Source organism: Parasteatoda tepidariorum, chromosome 1 (genome assembly GCF_043381705.1).
Source record: "Parasteatoda tepidariorum isolate YZ-2023 chromosome 1, CAS_Ptep_4.0, whole genome shotgun sequence".
Lineage (NCBI taxonomy): Eukaryota > Metazoa > Arthropoda > Arachnida > Araneae > Theridiidae > Parasteatoda > Parasteatoda tepidariorum.
This window is the reverse complement of record NC_092204.1, coordinates 2231503-2253490: the sequence shown is the minus strand read 5'-3', so window position 1 is coordinate 2253490 and position 21988 is coordinate 2231503. Positions and strand designations below refer to the sequence as shown.

Sequence of the window (21988 nt, the reverse complement as noted above, 5' to 3'; positions counted from 1 at the left end):
TTATTAAGTATGAGTTCTGACGTTAGAATCAAATATCATTAAATTTATATAATCAATTTGGTGCTTTTTTCTCGTGATTCATTTTGTTACATTTGTTTAATATTTTTCCAATAATCTTTGATAGAATAAACTGCTAAAAATGTGTTATGCTTAATCTTATAATCTAAAGCCATCGGCAGGAACAAAATATAATAATAAATTTTAAAAAATTGAAATTATTTTATCTTTAATTATTGGGGTTCTAGACATAGACCAACATCTATGTCTTCCAGTTTACGCATGTTTTCTGTACTAATTTGTTGATTGTACACTTTTTCTTCACTCTGAATATAGAATTGTATTTAGAATTAAAAATAAAACATTTCCCTTCAAAATAAACTTGCATACCTGCCAAGTCTCCTGTTTTTTAATGAAGACTCCTGTATTTTGCGACTATCTCCTGTTTACCTGTATATTCTCAAATTTCTACGTACTTGAAGAAAATTTTGGAGATAAAATCTCCGCTGATGATGCAATAACCAGTACTGCAATATGTTGAGTGTAAATAAATAATTTTTTTAAACAATTATAAATAATTGTTTAAAAAATATTTCTTCAGATTAAGTGTTATATACATATTTTTTACTTCGCTAAATGTAAGTGCTTATATTATTTCCAATTTTGAATTTCTCTTTTTGCTTACATGATGTATCATAACTTTACTCGTAGCCTAAAAAATGTTGCTAGTGAAATCTATGTTACTTTATTTCTCCGTTGGCAGGTGTGACTTTGTATCTATCTCAATTTAAAAAAATTTAAAAAACACCTAATTACATTCAAATTATTATTTTAATTTTATTAAATATGAGATCAGAGACCAGAATCAATTGTCATTAAATTTTTATAATCAATGAAGTGCTTTTGATTCATTTAGTTACATTTGTTTAATATTCTTTATTCTTTGTTTAATATTCTTTATTCTTTCTTCTCAGAGGAAGAAGCAACAACATCAGCAGATGACCAGCGTGCAATAAAACGTCAGAAACTAAATTCTCCCGGAAGTTCGCCTAAAAACGAGGACAACAGCGAGCAGTGGGCTGAATTGCTCTTGAAATCGGCCTCTAAGCTCGTCTCTATCCTCCAAGGTGATGACAGCTGAGATATGTGCGACGTTAGGAACATGAACACTTTCAATTTGAGGCTGAAAACATGTCTTGTATCTGTGATCTCAAGCTATTGCCATTCTGAACACCCCTTATCCCCCCCCCCCAAAAAAAANTATATCAAACACATTGGGTACTAGCTTGACATTCTGTCCTAAATAGTGAAATGTAATAATAAATAAAGACTCTTTATGGGATTTGAGTCCTATGCCAAAGAACATTGAAACATTGCCAGTAATTACGTGACACTCGAGCTATTGGATTGTAAATTCGTTATTTTAAACTGGCCAATGAGAGGGAAATGTTTTTATTGCGTCTTGGTGATTTGTATAAAATAAAAAAGAGACTACTACTTCTAATGGAGATTATAAAAAAACACTTTCATTTTCAATGTTGAATGTAAGAATATATATTTGTTATTTGTGCATTTTTTTTTTTTAGGGAATTGTTCTAATTTAAAAATTTATATTAATTCTGTCTCTCTTTCAAACACATATTTTGGAAAATTATTTCATTGCATATTGTTTTTAGGTTTATTTTGAGACGAATAAACATGCTGTTTGTTGAAACATTTTATGTTGATCTATTTTTATGTGTTGCAATTCTGAATTCTTTTAATAAACTTTTTAAAATAATTTATTACTATACTATTAAATATTTTTATTCTAAACATATGTTAATATAATCATCATTATCATCAATGGCTCGACTGCAGAGGGTGGGATTTGGCCTTCTTGATAAGTTTTTTCAATGCTAACCTTTTTCCCGCAACCGTTTCCAGTTTTTACAGGGTGCATAGCGTTTTTAAAAAGTGCTTATTTTTTATTTACGTTTTTTAAAAGCCCTTTCAGGTGCTTTTTTTAATTCGGGGTTTGTAAAAAGTGCTAAATTTTTCTATCTTTTAAATAGAGATATTTTTCTTTGCCTTGTTGATTGTCATTCTAAATTGCAAAAAAATCCATGATATTCATAATTTTCTCTGCAATATTTAACAGAAACTAGTTATTTTATGTAAAGTTTTGGAATTTTATTTTTATGAATTAAGAACATTAAACAATAGGAGAAAAAATAATTATTACTGTGCAGATCCTAAATATGATTTTTTTTTTTTTTTTGGAAAGTGCTAGAAGTACTTAAAAGATGCTTCTTTTTTGTTAAAGAATCTGGCTAAGCACCCTGTTTTAAGACCAAAAGGTCTTTTTCTAGGCCATCTATCCATCTCAAATTCGGCCTGCCTCTTTTTCTTTTGCCAACTGGTCTAGCATTGAAAACTCTTTATGTGATACAGTCTTCATCCATTCTGATAACATGGCCTGCCCATTTTATTCTTTGTTTTTCATTTAATGGAGTTAATAATGTCAGGTTCATTATAAGAGTGATAAAGCTCTAATCGTTAATATAATAGAAAATCTTTATAACCCAAGTCTAAACTTTTCAATGTACAGAGTTTTGTGTTCATAAATTAACCTATGGCAAGATAACAAATTAATAGTAGTAATGTTTCAAAACAATTTTTAAATACTTAAAAAAATATGCATTATTTACAAAAAAAAAATTTTTAATTAAGAGCATTTGAAATAATATCTAACAAATTTATCAATTTTGGTTTGTATTAGAGCTTAATTATAAGTTAACTATAAGTTAATGTGTGCATTATATAGATCTTCTACTTTGTTTTGTACTTTGGCAAGATTATTTTCTAATTGTTAAAATTTCCCCCCATCTTTATCAACATTTTTTTTATATAATTTTACATCTATAAATTTATAATAAAAATATTTAATGTTGACTAATATTATATATTCGTTTATTATATTTTTCAGAATCTGTGCTTTTAAATTTAATTGCAGCTTCTCTAATTCACTGAAATTAATACTGAAAAAAATTTCATTCTCATTTACAATGAAAAATTTTAAAATTAATTTCTTATTGGTTTGAATTAAAATCAACTTAAATGGAATAATTAATAATTTTTTTTTTTTTTTTAAATAAAAATCACTGATCTAACCTATTTAAAATAAGTATGTGAAATTTCGGTTACATTGATTTAATTATTTTCATAAAATTATGTCTTCAGTTAGAAGTATTATTATATTTTAACCTCAAAAATATGTTCAAAAATATTCAATTGTTAATTATATAAGTTTGCAACAGATTATAAAGACTTTTGATTCGAACTGATTCCCAGAAAGCTGAAATTGATTTTATTTCACTTTGGACATCCCAAACAAGAATTATATAAGTGGGCAAACAGATTATGAAGTCAGCTTAACTTTTGAAAATTTTAAAAAAAAACTACATTTTCAGCCCTTTTTTTAGTTTTTGCCACATAACAGCTAAAAAAGTGCAAATTTAACCCTACAAGAATTAAGATGAATAAATGCTATCTGAAATGATATTCTTAAATATTGATTTAGGTTTAGAGGTTTGGACACAATCAGTAATCAAAACTAAGAATTGTTTCGCTTTGCTGAAAAAATTTTGCCCCCACTTTCAAAAGCTATGAACCGTAAATGCCATCCAATTTTTTAAAAAAAATGCTTGGTATGAATGTATAAAATTCTGCTTTCAGAGAGCTTTACTCATTTTTACACATTAAAACAAGCAAGAAAACAGAAATGATCACAGTTCTTTTTTTCGCATATTGTAAGAGGAATGGGATTGTTTTTCTAATTTTAGTTTATGATTAGCCAAAGTGTTCTAGGAATTGCGGGTGTTAAAAAAGTGTATGTTTTGTTTTATGCTTTATTTTCACATTCAATTAAAGTTTAATAATTTATTTCTAGTTTTCACATAGGCCGGATTAAGCCTATATCATTTAGTGACCAATTTGAATATTTTTTCTGAGTTCTCTAACAAAGCAACAAGAAGTTATGAAAATTGGTTCTTTTCAGGCAATTTAAAATGCTTATTGCTCAGAAAAAATACTAATGAATTACAAGAAAGCTACATCATCAATGTTTTATGCAGTATAGCAAAAAAAAAATAAATAAAAAAACTTTGATAGCAAATTAAGTACAAAAGAAATATAATAGTATTAATAAAATATATCNGTTTAACAATAAAAAAACGGCTTTTTGTAGTGATTCAGAAAACCGGAAAAATCAGTTATCCGGAATAGCGATGGTCCCGATCGTTCCGGATAATGGGTTCTCTACTGTATTAATAAAATATATCTAATAATATATAAATACAATTAATAATATGCAAATAATTAGAAATATGGAAAAAAAAAGGTAACAGCAAAAGAGTTTTTTAAAGTTTTTGCCGACTGAGTACTTTTTCTCTTTAATCCAGTGATTTTTTTTTTTTAAATAGAATTAAATCTATATCTTTTTAAAGGAATCATCGATGATTATTCTATTGAAATTTACAAAGCATTTTATGAAATTTTTAAAGCTTTAACATTTATTGTTTGAAAATTTCAATCACCAAAATTATGTAAGTACTTAGCAATGTAAAATACAGCATTTAATGACTCTAAATATTTTAAAATTTTTTTAGATAACAAATTAAAAACCAAGTAAAAATTTATTTTAAAAAAATTATATTGAATATGGATTCCTTCGCTATGAAAATCCTAAATTTAAAACTTGGTTACACAAACCCTGTTTTTTTTTTTTTTTAACTGGAACATAAATATTTTTAAGGCCAGGCCCGACTTAGCGTAATTGGGGTCCAGGGCAAAAACTTCAGTAATGAAGAACTGAACTTTATGGAGGTATTTTCACCTCATTATAGATAACAAGAAAATTTACTAGAACCTAAAATCCTCCCCCAATGGTCAGACGAAATAGCTTTCGGGCCATTTTATTGATTTTCTGACAGTTCTATGTCTATTATGCCGAATGCAGTTTTCTGATTGTTAACTTTCTCATCTATCTTCCAAAAATTCATATCCTTGCTGACATAAGGGTAATAGTCAGCTAAATTTTCGCAATTAAGCCAGTCAGAAGCCTGTATTTTTGTAAACATATTGAATTTTGCGATAGGTAAATTTGTCCCCATAATTGCGAAGATTTAGTTGAATTCGGCCTTAGAAAGCCATGAAGTTACGAAATATAGATTGTGTTCATTCGATAGATTAATGAAGAAGCTAATATAAAACTGACGGATTTTACACTGAATTGATATTTTGCTTTAAAAAAAATTTCTTTAAAGAACGATACTTAAAATAAACTTTCTACTTGATTTGGGGTCCCGGGGTAACTGCCCCGTTTGTCCCTACCTTAGTCAGGCTCTGTGTAAGGCATGCACCAAACTCAAATAGCTTTCTTTGGACCACCAAGAGAGCTTTTATGAACACTTGCTATTGTTAGTAGAGATTGTAGCTCTGAGTGGTACTATAAACAATTAAAAATAAAAATGCATATAAGATTAAATATCCAATAAAATGTTAAATGATTAATAAAAATATTTATATAAAAATTGTAGAGCATGATATTTCATTAAAATAAAAATGAATTGGACTCTTATTTCAACATTTCTATACTCATTTGTATGATCATTGATAATTTCCAGAGCAATAATAAAGGAATTATGAATATTAAGTAGAAAGAAAGAGTAAAAAACCATGTGCTCCGCAACTTAGTCAAAAATTTTATTAAAAAATTTTTTTCTTTGTAAAAAATACTGTTGAGGGGTACAAAGTGAAATTCATATTTACCTCTAACCTTTCCTATCAAGTTCAAAATCTTATAAATACGGTTCGTTTCCATTAAGAAAAAAGTTTTTCCAAAAAATCTTTTGTTACTACAATTGGCAGAGTTTATTTACATTTTAAAATAATTGCAGAATATTACACATTGAAAATTGGATGAAAAATAACATGCAATAGCATTGAATTAAGTGCACAAACTATAGTAAGTGAATTTCATCCCTCATCTTTTGCCCCAAAAAAATAAGTGGAAAAAAAACCCAATAACATAAACCATAATTATTCTTTAAACTAATTTCAAATGAAAAAATATAACTATAAAATTCTGTAATGCAGAAGTAGTAATAATAAGATTTATTTAAAAATCAAACAAGTAAATTATATATGCACAGCAAAGTATGAATAAAAAAAATTTCTATAAAAGTTATACTCTATAATTTAGTTTCATTATAAAAAAAATTATGCATAAAGTAGATGAAATATTTAAGATAGCTAATCTTTTTTTAGCTTAAAAAATATAGGCATACTTTGTAAATGAATATGCTGTACTTTTTTCCATTTCTTACAGCAAACTAGCATTTTTCTTATAAAATCAAAGAATAATTATTGATGATTGACATATAAACTTGATTCTTTACGACCCTCTAAAGCTAAATTATTTTTTTTTTTTTTTTGGTATCCCCATTTTCATATATTTCAGAAGTGGTATTGTAGGAACAAGAAAAATTTCTTTTTTATTTAATAGTTTAATTTTTTCATTAACACATTAAAATATTTGTCTCAAGTTTTTGGAATTCCCATTAGCGATAGTCAGTAATAAGAATAAACCAAGAGTGGCTTTGGATTAATAAAACAGCACCTTTACTGCTTCTCATCTTTTAATTTAATAACACACTTATCAGCTCTTTTTTTTTTCTTTAATTATTATTATTTGCATAGTATAGTATAAATATTCATTAACAAGAGTTTCAAGACTTTTTTAAGATTTCTTTAAAAACTAAAAATCTTTTCAAAAGTTTAAAAAATGCTACATTTTCCCTGCAATACCAAACATATAACAAATTTCCATTTTATAGCCTTTATTTTTTATTAAAAAATATATACTATATAATTAAACTCTTAACTTTGCTGCCCTAATGTACTATTAGTCAATTGCGAGATGAGAAATTCTTTATTTCTATTTTTAAACTCTGATTATGATGTTTTACTCTTTAATAGATCTTTCGGGGAAAATTTAGTTGCTAAAGTGGAAAACACAGTTGTTTAAAGTAATTGCCTTGGCTGGAGCTCCAGGGGTTGAAATAAAGAAAAACTTAGTGCAAAATATTTTTATTAATATCAAATAGCAGGTGAACAAACAGAAATTTGAATAATTACGAGAAGGAAGTAAAAGGAAAGTCTGAGCATCTACTAACTGTTCAGATGGCTCTGTGGTTGCTACAGTTTTTATTTATAAATCATGAATCTTTAAGGTTTAATTTATTTTTGTATGATTTCTAAGATAGAAAAAGTAAAAATAAATTTCAAATCATTTTTGATAAATGACAAGAAGCAATAAGAATATAAAAATAAGGAAACTTAAGAAGAGAAAAAAACTCTGACAACTTGAGATGTTCATCTTCCCTGTTGTTGCATTCCGGTAAGAAAAATTTTTTAGCATAACACTAATAGCAACATTTTCACTGAAAATAAAAGCACTGCAAATTCGAAGAAACATTTAATTTCCTAATACATAACATTGTTCTGTGGTTATGTTTTTAGTAGAATATAAAATGCTTTCAAGTATATTGCACCCTTTATTTAAATTATAAAAATAATGAATTTAATAAAAAAATGAAGCATTATTTTCATCAATCCTACTACCATGAAAATAACATTAAAAATTCTTTTAAATTTCAAAGTAATTTTGTGTATTCAGTATTGCTTATTTTGTGGAAAAGGACAGATTCTTCAACAAATTACCTTCAAATAGAAGATTGTCAGACAAATCTCATTTTCAATGTTTATATTCTTACAATTGAAAATTAAGTTATTATAATACTGATATATATTTTTCCTGAACAGTACATTTGAATTTAACATTTTCTTTTCTCTAACTAATGGTAAGGATATCGTTTACATGAAATTTTGTAAAATGTGATCAGATTTTTAACCCTTCACTAAGACTGTAATAAATATATTTACCAGTAATATTTAAATTTTCCATGATAAACTATCTTACCACATTTGTACTGTCATATCTGCTACTTACTTCAGAAAAGAAAAATAACAATGAAAAATTGAATTTATAATTAACTTAAGATAATTATTACCATTTCACTTTAAAAATTAATTTAAAAAGATTAATTTTGAGTTTGAAAATTGTAAATATTCTTAACTATTTATTAATATGTGCTGTTATATCAGGGGTTTGTCATGGTTTTTCTGAGATACCTATTTTGTGAAAATTATATTAAAAAATCAACACAAAAATATGGACTTTTTGTTTCCTACGGAATACAAAACTAAAATTTTAAGAAAAAGTATTTTGTGAAACTACCGTTTTTCTGAAAGTTGAATTTGTGAAGGTAACGCTAAACGGTAGAAAATTTGGCATGGACAGACCCCTGTATGTGCAATATTTATGGTGGTATTTGATACACCTGTAAACAAGATCGGCAACAACAATCTTCTTACGCATTGACTTCATGGTCCTTACAAATTATTGATATTATGTAACCACATTTTAGCTATAAATCCCAGATAAAAAAAAATATTGACAGGTAATCTCAATATGTACGAAAATAAAAAACTTTATTAGACACTAATTATTGTAAATTATCAAGTAAATAGTAAAGAAGAATAATTACACACAAAGCGGCATTTATTTTAGTTGTCACAAAGTATTGCTATACAGTAGGACATCCTCTATTCTATTATTAAGATTTAGTAGAATAGAATCATAACTCCATACAGCGCTACCTATTATTACAATTGAATGCAAGAGTTTTTCACCAAAGCTCTCCGTCTTTTTCTTTAGAAGGTACTTCGATCACCCTCGGCCGGTCGATGATCCTAGCGTTGCGATTGCCTTTCTCGACGATACCGATAATCCAAGCGGAAAAGCCCTCTTGTTTTTCGATTTCTTTGCAGTACGCAGCCGCCTGCTCGCGCGGCAAACAGATTAAAAGACCCCCGGAGGTCTCTACAGAATGTCCTTGCAATAGTTGAAAGGTACTACCACAGGCTTTAGCGATAGCTGCCATTTTCGCAATGACAGGAAGATTATGGATTACAAAAGACACTTCATTTTTTTGGATTTTAGCGAGATTTTGTGCATGACCAAGAAGTCCGAAACCGGTGATGTCCGTCGCTCCGTGGGCGTTGTATTTGTGCATGAGGCGAGAGGCTACTCGATTAAGGCGTGCCATGACGTCAATGGCCCTCTGATATGCTTTTTCGACGTCACTCTTCGTGATTACCAATTTGATTCTGTTCCACCTCTCGGGCACGTCCAACCACTGATAGGCACTCACAGCGATTTGAGTGCCCAGTGGTTTCGTCAAGACTAAAACATCTCCCACCACGGCGTTGTCAGGAACAATGAAATCATTCTGTTGACACACAGAAGAAGCAACCCCACCTATCGTCAGCCAAGGATTGAGAATGGTTTGACCTCCCGTCACATTAGTTCCCGCTTCATTTGCACAATCTTTAAACCCTTTCATCATTATAGGAATGACAACGTCCCTCTCAATGGTGGTCATCTTATTACTGACAGCAAGGAGCATCAACATATTGTCACAATCTGTAACACCCATGGCGTACAAGTCACTGAGAACATTCGCGCACGTGATCCGTCCCATCAAGTAGGGATCATCACAGAGCGGGTAAAAGTAATCGGTTGTCTGTACTAGAGATAAGCCATGCCTCGTAGGAGTGACACTACAGTCCATACCAATGCCGACCCTAGTGACAGGTACTTGCATAAATTGCTCACCGACATCGGAAATGTAACCATCTTGATCTAGCCCCTCCAGGAGCTTATTTAAGGCTTCCTGGGGGACTTTACACCCTCATCCTCGCATCTCTGCAAACTTAGTAAGGCGGAATGAGGCGTCTAAACCATGAGCGACAGGATCAAATTGACTACGAACACACCATGGTGTATTACTAACTTCCAGTTCCACTGATGCTAAGTAGAGTTGTGGAGCATCCATTTGAAAAGGTGCAAAAAAATTCAGATTTATAATAAAATAATTAAATAACAGCTACGATCGCGCAGATCACAAATTTTATTTCTCCTCTTCAAGCCGCTTGCTATACACAGTTATTTATACAGTTATTGAGCCGAAATGGAATAAATGTTTCTCTTTAGCCGGTTACCAAATCCATGAAATTCTGATGCTAATAGCTACGAATTCTATTTATATCTCCATAAAAAAAAATTTACAATTCATTTTACCCATTTCTTAAAAAAAAGAATATTGTTCACGTTAAACTGTACAGGTATGAATGATCATGCTAAAATGATTGTAAAAATAAAAAAAATTATTGTATCTGGCAATTACTTCGCAGTTCTGGTACTAATCAACAAAACTATGAGAATGATATGCTCTAACCAGTTTTTACAGTTTTTCACTAAAATTCAGGAAGCTATAGTTGCTTGCAGAAGAATGGAATAAACTCAAAAGTTCAAAAGATTTGATATGTATCAATTGCACGAGTTACTTGAAAACATTCCCAGTAAAGATTTTATTAATGGTGCCACTTTTATTTAATGCAAAGTTTGTGAAGATCGTTCTGTTGCCCATCCGTAAGTTACAATCTTTTTTGAAAAATGCCGATTATTTGTTTATTCATTGTTTCTTCTACAATGGCATTGTTAATTGGATATTGAAACGAATATTTATTTCAAATTTAAACGTGTTCTAGTAGATATGTAACGATAAGAAATGTGATATTGAAGAAATGCTGCAAAGAATTAAAAAGAGTAGACTTAATTCTTCGTCTAGAAATAAAAGATTAATTTTATTTGAATACTTCATACAACTATTTTAAATAATCTGTTTGTTCGGCTTTAAAAATAAAACAATTGTTATCTTTCTTATTGACTACATTTTTTCCTTCGCTGTAATTTAACTCAATAATAAAACTTATGTTAAAGAGTAAACTTAAGTTATGTTGTTGCTCGTACGTTTGTTTAGTTTTACGGAGAATTACTTTAATAAAACATTGATTACACGTTTATATTCTGTTCGTTTAATGTAATTTATAACTGACTATTATTCATTAATGCATGATACATATATATATTTATACAAGATATTCATGCTTGATATATACTAAAAGAATTTTTTTACAAAATGCTTTTTTTTTTCGGGGACATTTCCGTATCCTCATCTGTTGTGATAACTACAAAAAACATGTAGATGTTGTGGCTATGAGTTATATATTTTGAGTTGGTTCCTTTCTGTGTTTTTTTTTTTTTTTTTAGTTTCTCGCTGATCGCTGCCATGAAGTTGCCAAGACTTGGAGATTATTCTGCCCCAAATCAGGATACTGAAATTTCCCCCAACTTCCGGGCAGCGGCCCATGAAAAACGAAAACATTAAATAAAACATCACAGAAAGAGACAGACCAACTGGAAAGTTAGAAAGTATAAAATTTATATGGCAACTAGGCAATTGTAGTTGCCGTGTCTGATCACGATATAGAAATATCCCCCAATTTCGATTTTGCTTCCTATGATTAACATGGTTTAAATAATAGAATTCAATTTAAAGAAATCTTTGATGTGGTGGTATTTCCATATCGTGGTCAGCAGTACCGCCTTCAATCGCAAAGGTGTGGATGAGGGAAGATTGCTGTATTGTGATCTGCGGCAGAATGATTGCCGTAATCTTGGCTACCTTCGTGCAGTGGATTGCGAGAAACTAAAACCCCTTACAGAAGGGAACCAGCTTGAAGGGTCTAACTACTCCGAACAAACCTCTGCATCTTTTTTAAAAAATTTGCAAGTTTTAAACTTCCTTATATTTTTTAAAATAAAATAGGTGTTTGCAAGGAAGCGGCTATGAGTTATACTTTTCAAATTGCGCGGTAATTTTTTATGCATGATCGGTGGAAAAGAAGACGAAATTGTGCAGTTCATAATCACAAAAGAATTTATGCTATTTTAATTATGTAAAAGACAGAAATTGCGTAAATAATAAAACAAAAGCATTAAAGAATAGAATTAATATCTGAAGTATTGTACTGAATAATTAATAAATCTTATCTTGTACATACTATAAGGATTTGGTTTTTGTTTAAACCCTATAAATTTTCTTTAATGCATTAGTATGCTTACATTCTGTGAGCATTATGTTTTTTTAGCGTCCTATATATATATATATATTTGCTAATTCAATTATTGATGAAAGGAAAAATGTTTTGGAGAAAAGTATGTCTTTTTTAATGAAAAAAAATTTTGGAACGAATTCAAGTAATTAAAAGTATTTAATTTTCAGTGAATATGCAAAAATTTTTGATTAAAAAAAATGCTGTGCTAAAACACTAACGTTTTATGAGAATTATCATATTTGCCACCAATTTGACTAAATATGTTCGTTAGTGAACTTGCTGTGCAAGTGGCCATTTCACTCAAAAAATTGTGCAGCCCTAGCATAAATGAACATTACTTTTCGGTCTCTTTGCAAACACATGTGTGTGGTGCGTTACCATTTGAACCGCAGTGACGAGAGTTTCGAATAGCTCGTTTAAATAATCACTTTTTAACACACTTTTTTTTTTTTTAATTTCAGTGGAAATCCAGGTTATTTTTAAATTAAATTTTCAACAGTTTTTACAATGCATTCCTATGTAGTTTTGAAATGTTGAATTTTTACTCTGATATGCGAATTTTAGGGTGACCCGGGGTAATTCACGATCACTCTGTTTCTGGGGTAAATAATGATCACCTAAGTTTTATTTCTTAAAAATTTTTTTTTTTTAAATTTGAGACATGGACAAGAAAGCTTGTACACTTTACTAAAGTATAACTACATTTACTTAATAGTTTTTTGTTTAATTTAACAAAATAAGTATCTTTTAAAATGCTTTCTGCATTTTCCATTTCAAAGATGGGTTTCAAATTGTGCACATTTCTGCAAATATATAATTATTTATAATGCAATAAATAAATATTTTGAGTTACTTTCTTTTTCTTTGATATAAAAATAGTGTAAGCTTTTTTTCAATTGTTTCACATCTTCTGTAAACATTATAATTGATTATTGGAAACAATATCAAATGTTGCCCCCTACAGATGGGGTAATTATTGATCACCGGGGTAATTCCTGATCATTTTCATTTCTTCTTATAGTATAAAAAATAGTTAATCGTCTTTTCGTATATAACAGTTCATATTTATTAAGTGGAACAACTATAAAATATATTTTAACTATAATCACGAAATTTGTTTTTAACTGTATGCAAGACAAATGTGTTCTGATATGCACCATTTCTAGCTTGTCTTACCTTTCTTCTATCTTATTTTTATGTGTGTACATTGTTAGAATAATTTTTAAGTTGATAAATTAACCTAATATAAATATGGTGAGAAATTATAAGCCTAAAAAGGATACTAAGCTTCTAGAAAGCAAAAATAGCAAATTTCTTTTAAAGATTGAAAATGAAAATTTCAGTGTGAGAGCTGCTGCCAGAGCTGAAGTGTTAATCTTTATTCCGGCTTTTAAATAAAACATTTTAATAGCTGCTTAAACATATCTTTTTGGTTTATTTGTTTGATCTTAATGTCTTATTTGTTAATTACCATTGTATAATTATTTTTAAACAGCCCATTTACTATATAAACTGGTGATCAGTAATTACTCCAGAAATGATAAGGAATTACCCCAGAAATGATCAAGAGAAGGGATAATTCCTGATCACTAAAAATTTAAAATCTTTAAAATTCAAATTAGATTTTCAAACAAAAGAAGGTAGCATCTCATCCCATATAGCCTCAAATTTCCAATAAATATTAAAATTCTATCTTGAATAGTTTTTTCACAAAATAGATGTTTGCATTTTTTGATCAGGAATTACCCCAGGTCACCCTAAATCAGTCTCTTAAATAATTATTTATTGACCCGCCTTATTTGTGCTGATTTCATCGTAAATATGTTTTTTTAAACTATTACATTGCTATTCCTCCTGATTTTGTTGATCCAATTTTTTTAACTATGATTTTATTACGGCACGAGAGTTTCTAATCACATATTTAACCCATTCTCTGTCTGATTTTTTTTCCTTTGAATTTCCAACCGAAAAAAGCATTTTTTTATTGCAGAAAATTAATATATGTTCTATCTTAATTTAGAAAAGCAAAATATTTTTGTCAACAAGCAGTGTTTTGCTTGACTTATTGATGGTGAAATATGTAATGCCCGATCCACTGATCTGCAGTTTTCCCTGTAATGCACCCAAGTTATATCTTAAAAAATACACTGTGATTACATATTTATTAACTCTTTTGCTTTAAGATGTTTTAAGATAAATATCTGCGTAAAATAATTATTAAAATTAGGCACAAAAAAAAATTTCAAAAATAATTTTTCAAACAAATCAGAACTATCATCTTCTGACTAAAAGACAATAAATTTACTGTCCTCTGACTAACATTATCTAAAAAACATCATCATAACTATTTTGACATGCAATGGTGACTGCAAAACTGCTGAAAGTACAAAATGATTTTGATTTCAATTCAAGGCAGGAAATCTCATTGTGAAGAAAGTGGGACTTGTTTGCACCATCTTTTAGCAATATTCAGAAATACAAAAATAATCGCAGGATTTAAAGAGTAGACAATTTCAAAGATGCATTTTCTCTCGTCGAGTTATTTTTTCGGCAGTTGGCGCCATGCATTTGTACTTGGTACATAAAATTCCCATATTTTAGTACAATGTAATTGCAATACCAAAAATTCGAGAAGTGAATGAAATAGCATATTTTTAAACTGTTTGTAATCTTGTTCTAAATTTTTTGTAGCTTATATGATTTTTTTTTTAAGGAAAAAAAACATTTCATATTTAAAATTCTTATAATTTCTAATAATCCATGAAATATTAAGTGTAATACGAAATAAATATTGAGTCTTATTTTGTACTATAATGATTATATTTAAAAAAAAAAAATTTAACCTTATACATTTTTTTTAATTAAAATAATTAGTTCAAATTTATATTATACTCATTAAAATTTGTATTTTTTTATACTTTCATTCTGTGAGCATAACTGGGTTTTTTTTTTTTTAGAATTTATATTATTTTTCCCCCAACCCCCAATTTGAACCCACTACCTCCATACTCGTAATCGTTTGGTAGATTTGGAATCATTTAAAAATCTAGTGAGCTATCGGGACGCAGCCCTTGCGGCGTAACATAGGAATCTGACATCGTTTCCATTTTTCAGGTTCGATTAAATCTTAGTGCTTTGAAATTTAACATAACGAAGCACGTTAAAAGGTTTCATATTCTAAAATTAGTTATTATACAGAAGTTTAAAATTGATAGTAAGAAAAACAAATCTAAAATCAAACCTTTGTATCAGGGTTGGCAGGTTTTTGACATGTGACAGTTTAAACCGTCACGTCAAGAACCTCACTGTCGGAAATGTCAAAAACCTATATTCGTATGTGAAATTTAATGAATACATAAAATTTATATATTTTTTATAAAGGATAGCGTTTCTAAATATGTTCTAGAAAAAATAAATTTAAAATTTTGAAGAAACACTTATATTTTGAATAGTAACCAAATCTTGTACTTTTGAGAACTCACATCTTTTGTAATATTATGTATTCATTTTCATGTGTTATTGAAAATCTGCAGTGATATTAAGTAATTTATTTATAACCAAATTTAGTGTATAGTATAGATCAGGGGTAGCGAACCTTTATGCACCAACGTGCCATTTTTTCTAAAAAAAATTGCTTAATTTGGTCATAGACGTGCCGTCAAACAATTTTGATTTCGTGATTATTGGGAAAATAATAACACTAAATGCTATCAACTCAAAACTCTGTTTTAAACTCTGTTTTTACTATGAAAAACAATACATTTCGCAATGTCTCAGTTATATGCGTAATGCAACTTAAAGTAACATCAGTGTGACTTCTGTTGTTGCAGATTGGATGACAAATAACTTATATTAGGTTGTAAGATGTTATTTTAAGCAGGTCTGTTTTTTTTTTTGCTAGTTATTTATTGTTAGCTTGTTTTTTATGGTAATTAATTGTTTTTTGGCATAAATTGTAATTTTTTTGCTAATAATTGTTTATTTTTTTAAGTTTGTTATTTTGAATTTTAATTTAATTGGTAAATTGCTTCAGAGTGAACTTCGTGATCCGTGTCGTGCCAGAAATAACACGCGTGCCATTGGTTCGCCATCCCTGGTATAGATTATACTAAAAATTAGATTACATTTTTAAAGATAAACATTAGCAGTTTTGTACATTAGACATCTTCTTTTAAAGAAAAATCTTTTTAATGTTCTTTTAAATCTTCTTAATAATCTTTCTAACATAAGACAATACAAATTTAAGTGCTTTCTGTTAAATACACAGAGTAGTTAGTGTCGATTTACAGTATATTCAGCCTATTCATTTACTATGCTGAAAATTTAGTTTATCCAAATACTTGTGAATTTCATTTTGCTGAATACTATATAGTTTTGTTGAATATCTAAATATTCAGCTGTTGAATAATTACTTCTTGCTTTCAAGATATGCATTATTTGTATTCTTAATACAAGTGGAGAAAAAAAAATTAAGAGATAAAAATTGTTTTAAAATGATAAGTGTAATAATTATAAATAAATATAATAAACAATATGAATTATATTTATCATTATTCATAAATATAACTACTTTTAAATTCAAATTAACATACTGGATAATAAAGATATTCGGTATAACATTAAAAAAATTTTTTTATACACTTGTATCTTATATCAAGTTTGTATTTATACAACATAACTTGTAAGTTCCTTATAAATATTAGTTATATGTTCCTTATATGTCAAAAATGCATAGTAATAAACTTTTAATTTTCTTAAGTATCAAAAAGAAAGAAAAAATTTTTTTAAATATAAATATTTAAACAATTTTTGTGCAAAATTTTTCTGCACATGCATTTGAATATAAATTTCTGAGATTTTAAATCTGTTATTTTACCTTAATTTTAATTAAAAAATATTTTAAAACCTGCTGATTACCTATAGTATAATTAAATTTCAATATAATGCATGGTAACTGTTGGTAGTTTTGAAGTTTATATATTTTCTTGGCAAACTTCAGTTTTTGACGGTTTAAACCAGTATTATACTCTTGTCATGTCAAAAACCCAACCCTGCGTTGTATATATATATATATATTCTTTTTCGTTCTTGTTAATTATTTTTTTTTTTCCTTAAAACATAGTATGTTATAATAATATATTTTTTAATAACAATTTTGAAGATAAATTATTATTAAGGTACTTTTAACACAAAAAGGGTTCAGTGGAAGAAAAAAAAAACTTGAATAAATTTACCTCGAATAGCTTGTGACTACCAGTTAAATGTCTTGCCTTTTAAGGATTTACTTATTATTTAACTCCACAAAATATGATTTTTCTTTCATATTTCACAAATTACATTAAAAAAAATTTAACAATTTTTCATTGCTAAAAATCTAGTGATTTCCGTCAGGCATATTTTTTTTTCTTGTCAAATATGAAGTTGTAGAGATAAATTAATTGTAATATGAAGTTAATGTGCTGTCAAACCTGATATTTGTGAAATTTAAATATGGATTTAACAATGGATTCCCAAAATTTAACAATGGCAAAATTGTTTTTGAATATATGGAGAAAATATATGAAAATTAACCAGTCCAATATGATTTTTATTTGAAGTGATAATTTCTGAAAATATTTTCTTACCTTACCATATTTTTGTGTTAATTTTTTTAATATAATTTTTAATTTTCACAAATTATGTCTAAAGTTTCACAAAATAGGAAAAAACCTAGAGAGACCCCTGCTACATGTATATTCTCATCTTTGAAATTAAGAACAAAAAAATTATGAATTTGTATTGAATTGTTATATTATGGTGCTTTTATTAATTCGGAGCATTTTTTTTCTCCAGACTATGGAAATTGATACATTGCAAGACTATGAATATCAACAAGAACGTCCTCATGGCTGTGACATTTGCGGCAAAAGATTCAAGAAAGGAAATCAACTAAGGCAACATCTTATTATTCATAAGCCCCCCGACAAGCGTCCTTACAGTTGCTACATTTGTGAACGAACATTTAATAGATCACATCATTTGAAATTGCACGTTATCGCCCACACGAAGCAGAGTCCTTTCAGATGCGACATATGTGGCCGTGGCTGCAACCAGATGAGCAATCTCAGGCGTCACATGCAGACCCACGAGTCGGAAAGAAACCATGCCTGTCGATATTGCGGTAAAACCTATGTTGAGGAAGCCACTCTCCAGAAACACTTACTGAAGCACACGCAGAAAAGTGTTTACCAGTGTGACTCGTGCGATAAGACCTTTTACAAAGCTGGCAACTTGGAAAAGCACGCCTTAATGCACAACACAGACAAAACTTACATGTGCAATATATGCAAGAAAGGTTTCATTAGGGAAAGTAGCTTAAAACAGCATCTGGTTACCCACACCGAGGACGAACCGCACGTATGTGACGTGTGCGGGCGTCGGTTCCGGCGACTGGGTAACTTTGAAAACCATCTCATAACTCACACTGGGTACACGCCTCACGTGTGTGACATATGTGGTAAAAAGTTCTTACAGATTGGAAGCTATAGGCGTCACTTGCGCAACCACAATGAAGGTTTCAAAGAAGCCACGCGTATCAAACTGGAGGGCAGAAACGATCACGATATGTATCTCTTACAGGATGACGATGAGGATAATATCATTGATGATGAGGAGAGCTCTAACTTGATGTCTCCTGAAGTATCGATAAGAGAATTTGACAGTGATAATATTGTGTTGAATTCAATGGAGGGAGAGACGCTTATGATTGGTGAACCTGATGGACAGGGAAACGTGACTGTTATTGGTTCGGCTTGCTCTATGGAAGATATTCAGAATCTCGGGCAAGACGGAAAAGAATATTATTTGATTGAAGTGAAAGATTGTTCTTCAGATAATGGAGAATCCAAAGTATTTGTATAATAGTTTGTCAGAGAGTTTTTTTTTTCTTCCAACATTTAATTCAAATTAGTCATCTTCAATTTAATAACTAATAAATTGTTAATTACTGTCTAGTTGCTATTGTTAATTTTATTTTTAAAAGTATACTGAATTTCACCCCAGTTTTAGATTTATAGGCCTTGTCTGGAAAGTATAAGCTGCCACTATGTAATATTGATTATATTACCACCATCATGAAATTGTGGTGGGCGGTATTTCTGTATCCGTACCAATCACCAAAAGGATTTACAGACATTTAACAACAAAGAATATACCCTTATTTATAGTTTGTATACGGTAAGAACTCCATCCGCCACAAAGTCTGAGACCGTCTGCTGCTATGGAAACAAGAATAGCGTATTTCAGGGAGGGTAGCTCTCTTCACTCTAGCACAATAGACCGGAGAAAAAGATTACCTTTCTCTACCCGACCCTATCCATAACTTGTCTTTAACAATGACCCCACACCCCTACTTTAAATAATTATATCTCGTTTCCATAGTCACCGCCACAGGTTCAAACGAATGGCTGGGGGAGTTCTTACTTTAGACAAACTATAAAGGCTTGTGGTTATGCAGAGTTCTCCTCATACCTGCCAAGTTTCCTGCTTTTTACTACTATCTCTTGTTAACCTGTATACTCTCAAATTTTCCTGTATTTGTTGAAGAAGAAAAAATTTGGCGATAAAATATTTCTTTAAATTATCGATATAATATCCGCTGATGGCAAAAATACTCAACAGATGGTGCTATTGCCAGTACTGCAGTATGTTGAGTGTTTATAGTTTAAGTAATTATAAATAATGGTTTTAAAAGTCTTCTTTAAATTAAGATTTATATACAAATTTTTTACTTCGTTAAATGTAAGTGCTAATATTAGTTCCAATTTTGAAATTCTCTTTTTGAATTATGCATATGATGTATCAAAACTTCACTCGTAGCCGAAAAAATGTTGCTAGTAAGTCTCCAGTATTTTATTTCTCCAAAGTTGGCAGTTCATAATGAATAAACAGGGCAGGGAATTTCCTCACAGAAAAAAAGGCCTTATTTATCACTGTAAAAATAAGTTGCGTTAATAACTGATTTTGATCTTGAATAATTTTTAAATTCCCCTCTCCTATACTATTTTATATATATATATATATATCTCAAAAAGTAATTCTCGACAAAACAACATTGCAAAATCATCACAAGGCATTGTAGACTAACATTGATCAACATTGCAAAGTCATGCACAAAAGAGTTATGTGGACACAATTATTCAGTATAATTCTATTGCTCGAGACCCAACTCCTGATAGTCAAAAAATACTTGGTAGGCCATAAAAGAAACTATTTCAAACCTATTCATTCTCATCAACAATCTTTGAGATGTGTGCTTGATAATCGTAATTATATGTTTGATGAAACTAATGGCAACTTTTTCATAACTAACTAAACACACGGATAGATGGTTAAACTTTATTTTGCTGCCTCTTATCAAAGACTACCATGCTGAAACAAATTATACTTTGGCAGAAATATATCAAACCTCCATCAGCATCCGGCTAACCACAAAAGGTTTTGCAACTTTGTTCTTTAAACAGGTGTTCACTTGATTGAAGGCTAAGAAATTTTTAAAAAAAAAATGCAGCATATATTCACTGAGTGGGTTGGTGTTCAACGGCAGAAATTAGTGAAGTGGTAACCTAAATTAAATTATGAAAAATGAGAATTGTGTAGTTAATCATGGATGCCTAGTTTAGCAAAATAAAAAGAAGTTGCCCTTTTCTCACTTTAATAAAAGTTGTTAAATCAATTAAATTTGAAAAACAACTTTTACTTGCCAATTGCACTGTTACAGACCAATTTTTTAAAATAACAGTTAAAGTAACTTAACCATTAAACTAATATTTTTTTATTGTGTTCAAGATCAAATTTATTATGAGAAGTTTTATAATTGTGATTTCAAAGTTGGATTAGAAATGTTTTGATACATTAAGCTAATGCGTTAACATTACATGTTCTTTTATATATCGAACTAAAACCGGTTATTAATTTTCATTTTACAGTGCACTCTACTGTTCAATATTAGAACTTTTGTTTTTTATATGTTACCTATGCTTTTTATTTAAAGAAAACGTAGGAATTCAGAAAGCAACACTATTAAAGTTACTAAAATATTAAGTTATTAATATAAAAATTATTAAATGAAAGTTATTCAAATATGAAGAAATTATCAGCTTGTTAAATGAGTTGATTTTGAGCAACCTTTTTATATAGACCATCCAAAAATTAACACAAATAATAAAACTAAAATTATTCCAACGTTTTTTTTATTTATTATTTTTTGCTCTTCTGAATAACTTTACATTATTAGATTAAGCAAAATATGTTATCCCATCAAAATAAAGATTAACTGTATTCAGTGTCATCTGATATACCACTGTTGCTCGAGGCAACTCATAATATTTAAAAATTACCACATTCAAGCTTACACTCTGCTGTAATTCGAGGGAAATAGATACTTCATGTCGCTACTTTAGAAGTAAATATTTTACACGAACTAGAGATGGAATAGCTCCAAATATATTTTTAATTCAGTGCTAGTGGAATGATTGAAGAACTTTACAATTTTTTTTTAACTACTTCAAATAGCCCTTTTGTTTCTGCAAGTTATTTATTTCTATAATATTTTGTTACAAATGTAAGAAAAGATTTTTATTTTTTGATGTAAAAATATTACTTAACTCAAAATTTATAGAATAGAAATTTTTGAGAAGAATTCCGACTCACAGAATATCCTTAAAAGGAACTGCCATACTTAACAGGAGTTATTTTGTAATTTCATTTCAAAACGTTCTTTCTCTAAGTAAACATATCTTCGAATTCTGACTCAAAATATGGATGTTCTGTAAAATAGGGTCGCTATAGTTTAGGCAAACTATTTCACTTTTTGCACATTTCGCTA

The 21988-nt window shown here is 29.1% G+C and overlaps 3 protein-coding genes across 7 annotated transcripts in view; 2 read left to right on the top strand and 1 right to left on the bottom strand.

Moving 5' to 3' along the window:
• LOC107450126 (ubiquitinyl hydrolase 1 puf) overlaps positions 1–1711 on the top strand; it is a 172789-nt gene extending 171078 nt beyond the window's left edge. The window contains exon 74 of the mRNA XM_071186397.1: positions 972–1711. Within this exon, the coding sequence (XP_071042498.1) occupies positions 972–1138 (167 nt within the window). The 3' untranslated portion in view covers positions 1139–1711. The remainder of the gene's footprint in view (positions 1–971) is intronic.
• Positions 1712–8573: 6862 nt separating this feature from the next.
• LOC107450128 (inactive selenide, water dikinase) lies at positions 8574–10365 on the bottom strand. Its single transcript, XM_016065862.3, has one exon. It carries the CDS (start codon positions 9996–9998, stop codon positions 8790–8792), a length of 1209 nt encoding a protein of 402 aa, XP_015921348.1. The 5' UTR covers positions 9999–10365; the 3' UTR covers positions 8574–8789.
• Positions 10366–10453: 88 nt separating this feature from the next.
• On the top strand, positions 10454–19115 carry LOC107450129 (zinc finger protein 596). 5 transcript variants are annotated; one of them, XM_016065863.3, is made up of 2 exons: positions 10454–10594; positions 17956–19115. In XM_016065863.3, the coding sequence occupies exon 2, from the start codon at positions 17959–17961 to the stop codon at positions 19021–19023; it is 1065 nt and encodes a 354-aa protein (XP_015921349.1). In that variant the 5' UTR covers positions 10454–10594; positions 17956–17958; the 3' UTR covers positions 19024–19115. The 5 variants fall into 5 exon arrangements, with proteins under 5 accessions (XP_015921349.1, XP_015921350.1, XP_071036821.1 ...); XM_016065864.3 differs by lacking the exon at positions 10454–10594 and adding an exon at positions 10624–10771; XM_071180720.1 differs by lacking the exon at positions 10454–10594 and adding an exon at positions 11276–11437.
• Positions 19116–21988: the final 2873 nt, after the last annotated feature.